Source organism: Brassica napus, chromosome C9, assembly GCF_020379485.1.
Source record: "Brassica napus cultivar Da-Ae chromosome C9, Da-Ae, whole genome shotgun sequence".
Lineage (NCBI taxonomy): Eukaryota > Viridiplantae > Streptophyta > Magnoliopsida > Brassicales > Brassicaceae > Brassica > Brassica napus.
This window is the reverse complement of record NC_063452.1, coordinates 18,840,747-18,851,506: the sequence shown is the minus strand read 5'-3', so window position 1 is coordinate 18,851,506 and position 10,760 is coordinate 18,840,747. Positions and strand designations below refer to the sequence as shown.

Sequence of the window (10,760 nt, the reverse complement as noted above, 5' to 3'; positions counted from 1 at the left end):
TTTAACTTGAAAATTAAAGAATTTACTGAATTTAAAAGAAGTTCCAGATATTGTATCTGAATGAGCCCATAACTGATAAAGAGCATGATCACCCTTAACTTTTGAGGTTTTGAGAGACGGATGAACCTTCCTCTGTTTTCAAGTGATTCAGCTTTTACAAGTTCTAATGCTTAGTTTATAGAACATTAATTAGTGGATTATACATCTCATCTTCAGTCTTTTATTTTTTAATTTAGTTGTAAATATTATATAAACATTCAAGGAGAAAATATATTAATTATATAGTCCATCCTCACTTCCTTGTACCTTTCAGCTTCTTGTCGTCTTCGGAGCTGCAAATTTCCTTCCCACTCATTTCCTTCACTACTCTCCTTGCCGTCTCCACCATTTTATTCTGCGATATCGTCATTTCACCGCAGACTTCTTCAAGACTTGCTGCAAATTCTGAGGTCTTGGCTTCGTAAAACTTCACCTGTTTCTCTACTTCAATCAGCTGTTTGCTCTGATTACGTGCTGTATCACGAAGAGACTCTAATATCTTGTACGAACCCGTAAAAGCGGTCAACGCATCAACATGTTGCATAGAAACACTCTCGAAATGGAGCCTCTCCGAGTTATATTGCTCAATGAGGTCCATCAACGAGGAGCAGCCCGAAAATGAGGCTTCGGTTTCAATAGACGTAGTAGATTGACTGGTTGGTTTATTGGAAACTGGATTGATGATGTTCTTAGAAAGACTCGTTGCTTCAGCTACCTCTACCTCCAGTGCATAACCCTCGTTACTATTTGTTGTGTAATAATTACCCAAATCCTTTAGTTGAGTTTCATTATGTTCCGGTGCAAGTGAAGGGAGTACTTTCTCTCCTGTCTCAAGACTAACCACATCTTTAGATTCTATAATCAAATAAAAAAGAATCAGTATTTAACAAACTGAACCAAGTAAGCAAATATCAACCAAAAAGAGTAATAAAACTAGCAAAATGTTAGTATGTAAATAAAAACAAAACAGAGATAAATAATAATAATACCTTGGTTTACACTAGCATCCGAACTCAAATCAATAATAGGTAGTGAATTAAAATCATCCGAAAATTCAGACAATGTAGAACAAGGAGAACCACCAAGTCCTACTTGTTCAGATGGAATTTGAGCATCATTCTCCCATTGAAAGAATCCACATGCTCCGAAACCCTAAACCAAAAAACATCCATTAAAATTAAAGAAGACCCTTCAATTCAAATTCAGAAAGATTGGTTTTCACCTTCTTAATGCAACAAACAAAGTATGAACGGTGAGCGTTAGGTCCTTCGGTGACGGTTACTCTTCTACAGGGACCAGAGCCACAAGGGCAAGTAGGGTTGATGGAGACTACCGGCTGCGATTCGATACTCACTTTGTCGCACCATTTGAAAAATCCGCAGCTTGGGACCTAAAATGTCGGCAGAGATCAGTAGAAAGAGAGGGAAGGAGCTCAGAGAGAGAGAGAGGGGGGACTTAACTGCTGAGCACTTGTAGAATCTCCGGTTAGGGTTTTTCACAGTTCTAGAAGTCAAAACGACGCAAGCGCGGTCGCAGGGGCAGTGAATGACCGGAGGAGAATCTGCGGCGACGGTAGTGATCGTCGTTGTGGATTTGAGAGGGCAACGATTCGCCCAGTGGCCTGGCTTGTGGCAATGGAAGCAATCGCCAGTTGGCATGGCTAACCAAGGAAGTGATCGGAGGATGCAAATCGCCCTTGTCGTTCCAGACAAGCTAATAGTGTCTCTCTCTATCTGGTCTGGGAGTCAATGATTTTACTGTCTCTCTCTCAACTAAACTAATGTGGAAAATATGCGCGTCTTTTTTTTTGGTCAGGGTGGAAAATATGCTTCTTTTTCCAAATGTACAAGTGACAATTCTTTCTTGTTATTTTCCAAAAAGATTAATATAGTAGGGGTGTTCAGGCTAGATTTTTTTTTATAATTTTTTTTTCTAAATTGTAAATATAATAGATAAAGAAAAGATAGTAAAAGGAATGATCTTAGTAAAAGGAATAATCTTAGGTTGAACCATATTGGCAAAAAAAAAGTAAAAAAACAAGATCAAAGTTTTTTATGTCTCCTTGCTGAGATGATGTTTCTCAGTTCTCTATCAATGGCTCTGAACACAGAAACAGAGGGGATTGAAATTTGATTGTGAATCAAATTGTTTCTCTGCTTCCATAAGTGATAGATCGCTGTTTGGACCGCCAGCTTCCTTAGAAGAGTTAACCTTGCTGAAGATGCGGCTCTGATCCATGACAGTAGCTTAGCCCTGTCGGTGAACATCGTTGAAGGTGGTTGGCACCTGCTGAAGATCCCCTGCCAAATTTCACGACTGTACTCGCAAGAGAGTAGTAGATGATCCCTGGTTTCATCAAAATTAGAGTAGAAAGGGAAGAGTGGAGAGATAGGTAAGCCCCAAGTTGCCAATCTTGCTCGCGTTGGTAGTCTGTCGTAGTTCGCGACCCACATGGTAAAGCTCTGCTTCGGTATAGCGCTTTTGAACCAAACAACGTCCGCCCATAGCTTGATGTCTTGTCTCAGCCTAAGTACTTCCCAGGTTGTGGAGGACCTGAAATCACGTATAGAAGAGTCACCAGCCACCCAATCATAAGAGTCCTCAACATCACTACATAAAGGAATTGTGAGATAAGCATGTAAGTCGATTTCGTTTTATGATCTAGGGTGGGGGAGTGTCCATGTCGCTCCTGAGATTGCATCCTTTACCACTGCATCCTCTCTGGCACGTAGTGCTCTTGGTCCAGCGGGACCAATGTGTGTTATCAACTGCCCCATTGGAGTTCAGACATCATACCATAAACTTGTTGAGTGACCATTTCCTAGTTTGGACTTGCAGAACTGAAGCGCCAGTGGACGCAAATCCAACAGCTTATGCCAGGCCCAAGAGTCTGTTGAGGAGGCGTTGATTTTCCAAAATGATTGACCATTTAGGTGGATGTTCCAGTGCCATTCTACCCATAGAGAGGGGGCTTTTGACAGTAGCAACCACATAAATTTTAAACACAGCACCAGGTTCCATGCCGTAAAGCTCCTTAGGCCGAGACCCCCTTTCACCTTAGGGAGACATACACTAGTCCAAGCCACCTTTGCTATGCTTCTCCTCTTTACATTGCCAGACCACAGGAAGCGCGAGCAAAGAGATTCGATAGTTGTGATGCATCCTTTTGGCAAGATAAAAGCTGAGGCCCATAAGTTGATCGTGCCAAAGGTGACTCTCTTGAGCAATTGCAGTCTTCCCGCGAATGATAAGAGCTTAGCGGACCATGCATGAAAGCTCATATTTAGTTTGGTCATTAGAGGGGCGTATTCAGATATCTTCAGTTTCCTGCTCATCAAAGGGAGGCCTAAGTATCTAATAGGGAGTTTACCAGATGGGAAACCATAGCTACTAATAGCAGCGGTTTCACTCTGGTCCAGACCCGAAATAAATAGATCCGTCTTTGTGGTGTTCATCTGTAGTCCCGACCACGAAGCAAAGTCGTCAAGGCATTCAGAGATTCCATGTAGGATGTTGCTAGACCCATCAAAGAACACCATTACATCATCCGCAAACATGAGGTGTGAGAGTTTTATCTCCTCCGTTCTTGGGTGGTAGCCTATGCAGCCTGATTCATATCTAGAAAGGAGCAAACGGGATAGACACTCCATAGCTAACACAAAAAGGTACGGTGATAAAGGGTCGCCCTGACGGATCCCTTTAGTACTCTAAAAGAAGCTTCCCGAGACGCCATTGACGGAGACAGAGAAGGATGCTGTCGATAGACACTCCTTGATAAGCCCAATGTATGTTTCTGGAATCGCCAGCGCCCTGAGAGAAGCTAGAATGAAGTCCCAACGAACACAATCAAAAGCTTTCCTTAGGTCCACCTTCAACATGCCTCTTGGAGAAAGAGACTACGTGTTGTAACCATTTACCAGGTCAGTGGCGAGGAGCACATTCTCTGCAAGAAGCCGACCATGGAGGAAAGCGGATTGTGCCTTGGAGATCATTAGGGGTAGGATCTCCTTAAGACGTAAAGCCAGTAGCTTGGAGATGACTTTATAAACCGTGTTGAGGCATGAGATGGGTCTAAAGTCTGTGGGAAGAGATGTGTTTTGCTTCTTGGGAATTAACACCAAATTAGCAGAGTTCCATTGCTTGAGCAACTTCCCTGATCTGAAGAATTCCATGATGGCTTCGGTGACTTCAGGTCCAATGACAAACCACATTGTCGTGAAGAACTCAGCGGAATAACCATCAGGACCCCCTGTTTTATTTTTCGGCAGGGAGAAGAACGCTTCCTTTATATCAGCCGCAGAGAAGCCTTTGCCACAACCCGCAGCTTGCTCCTCTGAACATTTGAAATCAAACAGCAGGTCTAGATCGCTCTGAATAAACATAGGCTGGGAGATAGGGCTATCCAGTAACTCAGAGAAATAGTCCACGCAAAGTTGTTGGATCCCGGCCTGAGAATCAATGCGCTCACAAGCCTCAGAGAACAGGAAATGGATGTGGTTTAAAGCCTGTCTCGAGGCAGCATATCTGTGAAACAGCGTGGAGTTTCCATCACCAAGGGAGAGCCAGTTTATACGCGACCTCTGGTAGAAGAAAGCAGCTTCAACAGAAGACAGCTCTTCCCATTCCTTCTGGGCAGAGAGTTCTATGGAGGCGTTAGTAGTAGAAGGAGAAGATAACATAACTGCCTGAGCCTGAATCAACTTCTCGTGGGCTTGCGCAGTTTTCTTCTCAATACCCGAGTAGTTATGCTTGCTAAACTCTCTGATAACATTCTTGACCATTTTTAATTTTCTTGCAACTCTGAACATAGCAGAACCTGTAACATTGAAAGAGAACCAACTAATGCACACAGTAGCAATAAAATCAGGGTTATGCAGTATATAATTATAGAATTTGAAAGGTTTCTTTGTTCTTATCATGCTCGGGTCAAGTGTGACTGAAATGGCAGCGTGATCAGAGAAGTCTGGACTGTCAAAGAAAGCCACCGAGGATGGAAACATGTTGTACCACTCCACGTTTACGAGACATCTATCCAGTTTCTTGGCTAACGGTGACAACTTGCGCTTGTTCCAGTTTCTTGGCTAACGGTGACAACTTACGTTTGTTCCACCAAGTAAACATAGTTCCCCCTGTAGTTTAGGTCCTCCAAGTTCGCATCAGAAAGACATTGATTAAATATACATTTTTGCTGCTAATAAGTATTTAATGTGATTTTATAAATATAAAACTGTGCGAGACAAGAAAATCCAGCACCTTTACCCTCGGGAGATAAGAGATTCAACTAAGAAAATACATTTTTTTGGAGGGTATAAAAAAGAGAAAAGGTTGAGTTTTGGAACCTACATTACAAATTGAGATGTACCATATGGAGATAAGAGATCCCCGTTAATCCAAAGAAAAAATAAATTCAGCCAATATATAGCATAATTTTCTTATATATATAAAAATTCTTATATATACTAATATTTTACCTTTTCTATTTTCTTCAAATTTTGTGTTATATATTTCTATATAATGTTTTAGCTTTTAATACTCAAATAATATGTTAGTAATATCTATATATATTTATTGTTCTAGTACATAATATCTACATAGATTTTCAAATTTATATTCTTGATATTTACTTAATTTGTTAACTAACTTCAAAAATTTAGTTTTTACATTACATATATATGATGTTTTGTTAACACAAAGTCTTTAGAGTTTAGACAATTGGTTACATATATGTTTATACTTATGGGCCTTTTCCCGCTATTTCATCTTTGAGGAGATTAAAAGACTAATGATCATCCTAAAACGTTAAAAATGAATTTGTGTCAGTGGTTTTGACTTGTGTGAGAACAGAACATATATTAGACCAATACGGGAACAAATCCCTCAATTTTTAAGATGGAGCATAACAGATTAAGTTTGATATTTTTCTATATATGTCCCTATAAACCAGTTACTATATATTATTTATTTTTCTATCTTTTGGCTACTTTTTTTTCTTAAGGACGTTGGTGTGAAGTGAACCAAGAAATTTATTAATCATCAAAACCCCGTTTGAGTACATTAATCCAATATATATACCTCAATAATGTTTAAAATTTCTATAAAACTATAAGTACGACACGCGACGACTACATGCGTGGGATTCACATAATCATACGAACGAAGCAATCGTATGAAGAGCGAGAGAGAGAAACAAATTGACTTTCACACCAACGTGCGTCCATGAAAATCAGTCATGCTACCAACACGCAGGAATTAACACACACATATATATAGCTTCACGTATTAGAGAATGAAGATGCGTTCAAAGATTTATAGGTACAAAAACGTAACGGAGAGAGATTTAAGGATGGGGGCAAAAACACAAAATTCTAGAGGGAAAATCTTCATGGTCTATCTAATACTGATCTCATTATCACTTGTAGGTTTGATAGTATCCTTTAAACCCTTTTCTATTTCAAACCAAATCGTCACTTCTCCATCGTCGTCCGATATACGGATTGATCTTCCTGCCCCGGTAGTCAGCAAAAACCCAAGATGGCTCCGACTTGTCCGTGACTATCTACCGGCAAAGAAACTCCGAGTAGGGTTCCTTAACATCGAAGAGCAAGAGCGTGAGAGCTTTGAGGCTAATGGACCGTCGATTCTCGAGAACGTCCACGTGTCGCTTGATCCTCTTCCGGAGAGTCTTACTTGGAATAGTCTCTTCCCGGAGTGGATCGACGAGGAAAATTCTCAATGCCCGGAGATCCCTCTCCCTAAGCCGGAAGGTTCCAATGCTGACGTGGATGTCATCGTTGCAAAGGTTCCGTGCAGTGGTTGGTCGGAGAATAAAGGACTAAGGGATGTTTTCAGGCTTCAGGTTAATTTGGCTGCGGCGAATCTAGCCGTCAAGAGTGGGTTGACGAAGGTTGATTCGGCGGTGTACGTTGTGTTCGTCGGGTCATGTGGGCCCATGCATGAGATCTTCAAGTGCGATGAGCGCGTGAGGCGCGTGGATGACTATTGGGTATATAAGCCTAATCTCCCAAGGTTGAAGCAGAAGCTTCTCATGCCTGTTGGTTCATGTCACGTTGCTTCTCCATTTGCTCAACTTGGTAATTTTTTATTCTTTCCCTCTTTATTCTTTTGTTTTGTGTAGTTATATATTAATTTCATATGTATTTTTTTTTTTCATTTATAAAATATACATAACGAACTTTTAAGTAACTTCTACATTTTAACCTTAATTTCCTGTAGACTTATTATCATGTAACCATCATATGTAAGAGGCATATAATTATTTATTAGTATTGAAATCTATATAAATATGTTAAAATGTAGAGACGACTTCATGCATCATGCATTTGCATTTTTGTTTTGTTAATCAAGTTCTGTTGACTAGGTTTATTGGTGGATCATTACTTTAGTGAAAATAAGTAATATGAGGTTAATAGTTGGTGTGATTTGGTCGTGCGGCAGAGTATATGCATTCCTTCAATTTAATTATTTTAATCAACCGTAAACATGCTTAATTACCACAAAAAACTTATTCACCAGATTTTCCTCTTTCTATTCTTCCTTCGCATTGTTTTTTAATCAAAATATTTCTTGTTCGTTACCTCAGTCGTGAGTTTTGACCTATATATTGTCATTTACAGGCCAAGAAGCATGGAGACCAAAAAATAAAGATAATCTTACATCTGTTGCAATCCGTAAGCATCGAGTGGCCTACGTGACGGTACTACACTCGTCCGAGGCCTATGTTTGTGGGGCAATAGCCTTAGCACAAAGCATAAGACAATCAGGATCGAATAAGGACATGATTCTCCTCCACGATCGGTCCATAACAAACAGGTCCCTAAACGGGCTCAGCTCCGCGGGTTGGAATCTGCGGCTGATTGACAGAATCCGCAGCCCTTTCGCGGAAAAAGACTCTTACAATGAATGGAACTACAGCAAATTGCGTGTGTGGCAAGTAACTGACTACGATAAACTTTTGTTCATAGATGCAGATTTTATCGTCGTCAAGAAGCTTGATCATCTCTTCTACTATCCCCAACTCTCAGCTGCAGGCAACGACAAAGTGTTATTCAACTCCGGAATCATGGTAATCCAAATAAATTAATTAATTATTATACATTCTTACAAATAATTTGGTGAAATGTTCGAGAAAATAAAAGTCGATATCGTAATCTATTTTCTTCAGATTCCCTTTTTCACAGTAGAAGATGACTTATTTTCTTAACATTTACTTATGGTTTCCAATAATCTATTGCTTTTTTTTCCTGTCAAAAAAAAAGAAAAACGTTAGACAACAGATTTTTATTCTGCGTGTTCTGGGCGATATTAATTCATAAATCAGTTATAAAGTATTAATAAATATTTTTTTGCATCAGATTGTCGAGCCATCAGCATGTCTTTTTAAAGATCTAATGGAGAAATCCTCCAAGATAGAGTCATACAATGGAGGAGACCAAGGATTTCTCAATGAGATTTTTGTCTGGTGGCACAGGTTATCGAAACGCGTGAACACAATGAAGTACTTTGACGAAAATTTTAAAGGAACACGCGATCTTCCAGATGATCTAGAGGGTGTGCACTACTTGGGACTGAAGCCATGGGTATGTTATAGAGACTATGATTGCAACTGGGACATGAGTTTAAGGCGCGTGTTTGCCAGCGATTCAGTGCATGAAAAATGGTGGAAAGTTTACGACAAGATGTCAGAGCAGTTGAAAGGTTATTGTGGTTTGAATAAGAAAATGAAGTATAGGATTGAGAAGTGGAGGAAAATCGCTGAGAACGATAGTCTGCCTGATAGGCATTGGGAGATAGAAGTGAAAGATCCTAGGAAGAATAACCTTGTTCAGTGAGATTGTTTCGTCTCTGATTTTATTCAAGTCTTACGGAAAGTCGGGAAGTAAGAATGAAGAACCTTCTGATTCGAGAAAAGCGTTTTCGCTTCTGTTTTTTTTTTTTGTCGCACAGGGTTTAAGTTCTGTAGTTTTCAAAGTATAGCGGAGAATTATGGTACGACAATGTGTAGAATCTTACGTTGAACTTCACATTGATTTGCTTATATAATCACCAATCGTGTTGATTCGTGAATAATTAAACATCTTATCCATTTATTTTGCTTCTTTCGATTTGGTATTATCATGTAATATTTTCTTAGAATATTGTTGTAGGGATCAGTCTTTCCAAAAAGCCTATCATACAACGAATTTGACCGGTTATTTCTTCCGAATTTATGTTCCTTGTAGAAGAAAAACTTGTTGAAAGGAAAATAGAAAAAGAAAAATTCTATAAAAATATTCCAACTGTTATAAATCGGATTGCCATTAACCAGACCTGGCCCAAGACCGGCCCAATATCTAGAAGATGGAGAGATGGCCGAAGCCCTAAAGAGAGGAGAGAGAGAGCCGACTTCAGGAGAGAGAGAGGCGGCCACAAAGCTTGGAGAAAAGGAAACCCTTTCCTTTTCCTATTAGATGTAATCTTTCCATTATTATGTATTAGTAGTTTTCCTAATCCTAATGAGTTTAGGTTTTGGATACTTTCCATTTATCTTCATCTTGTAATCCTTATATAAAGGAACCCCCTTATTCATTAATAACACAGAAATATTCAGTCTCTAAACCCTCTATTTACAACACGTTATCAGCACGGTAGACTCCAAAACCCTAAGACATAACCTAACCTAAAATCCGTCACACATAAACCCTAAATTAGGCGCAACTTAAAATCGATCTATCTCTCAAACCCTGAGGAACCAGACGACGAGCCACATATCAAATTGAAGCTCTTGAGAAGACGAATCCATCAGCGCAAACCGTTCGTCGATCCGATCACAGACGTGCCCACACTCGCAGAAACAATACGCGGCACCGTCTTGATCTTTTGGAACCCTAATCCGAACCAACAAGATTTTCTAGCCAAATTCAAATCATACCTTAGTTGTTTGATGATAACTTGTTCAGATTATGGTGTTCATGTAATCTAATATTCCCTGTTTTTATTTCATGAGCTAAGAGGAGTTGGTACAAAGATCTAATCCCGAAGAACCCTAACTTGTTCTTGCTTCCGTTCCGGCTTGCAAACACCTGATCAGCTAAAGCTCTTAAGCGTTCCTGATCCTAGACATTTGCAGCTCGGTGTACACAACAGAGCCAGCTCACGTTCGCGTCACAGCCAGCTCGCAATTCAGGTCAGCCGCAAAGGCAGCAGCTTGCGACCCGATAAGGAGCCAGCTCGCGTCCGTGTGCAACTAGAGGTTCATCTGACTTTGGTGATCCGGTTCAACCCTACAAAATAAAGGTAATTCGAAATCTGAAAACAAGAATCGAATCTGGTTGTTTTGTAAAGATTGAAACCTTAAAATATAATCTCTAAAACTAAAGGCCATAGGTTAAATAGATCAATCCCCTATGAGTAAATCGAAGCTCTATAAGTTCGATCTAAAACCTAAGAACGAGATTGATCCATTGATCAATTAAAATCAGAACCTTAAAGGTTTTTGAATCTCAAATCAAATCCCTTTGATCAAAGATCAAAGTTTTCGAAATCCCCTAAAACCCCAATTTCGGAAAATCGGTTTTAATTTTGATTTGAAACTTGAGTGTTTGATTGATCGCCTAGAGCTATGATTAGGATTGTTTTAAAACTTGAATCTGAATCTTGTTTAAACAAAAATCCTAATCTCGAATTTTAAAATTCCTAAAGGCCTTGAAACCTTAAATCTTACA

The 10,760-nt window shown here is 39.6% G+C and overlaps 3 protein-coding genes across 3 annotated transcripts; 1 reads left to right on the top strand and 2 right to left on the bottom strand.

The window, feature by feature from the left end:
* Positions 1-115: 115 nt before the first annotated feature.
* On the bottom strand, positions 116-1,827 carry LOC106386738. Its single transcript, XM_013826551.3, has 4 exons — positions 1,500-1,827; positions 1,262-1,429; positions 1,029-1,191; positions 116-894 (listed from the first exon to the last, which is right to left on the bottom strand). Exons 1-4 carry the CDS (start codon positions 1,695-1,697, stop codon positions 293-295), a joined length of 1,131 nt encoding a protein of 376 aa, XP_013682005.2. The 5' UTR covers positions 1,698-1,827; the 3' UTR covers positions 116-292.
* Positions 1,828-2,081: 254 nt separating this feature from the next.
* On the bottom strand, positions 2,082-4,820 carry LOC106407416. Its single transcript, XM_013848275.2, has 4 exons — positions 3,957-4,820; positions 3,746-3,849; positions 2,836-3,657; positions 2,082-2,649 (listed from the first exon to the last, which is right to left on the bottom strand). Exons 1-4 carry the CDS (start codon positions 4,818-4,820, stop codon positions 2,082-2,084), a joined length of 2,358 nt encoding a protein of 785 aa, XP_013703729.2.
* Positions 4,821-6,115: 1,295 nt separating this feature from the next.
* Positions 6,116-9,212, top strand: LOC106417116 (putative UDP-glucuronate:xylan alpha-glucuronosyltransferase 4). The gene is made up of 3 exons (XM_013857976.3): positions 6,116-7,130; positions 7,674-8,122; positions 8,412-9,212. The coding sequence occupies exons 1-3, from the start codon at positions 6,326-6,328 to the stop codon at positions 8,886-8,888; spliced, it is 1,731 nt and encodes a 576-aa protein (XP_013713430.2). The 5' UTR covers positions 6,116-6,325; the 3' UTR covers positions 8,889-9,212.
* The last annotated feature ends 1,548 nt before the right edge of the window (positions 9,213-10,760 follow it).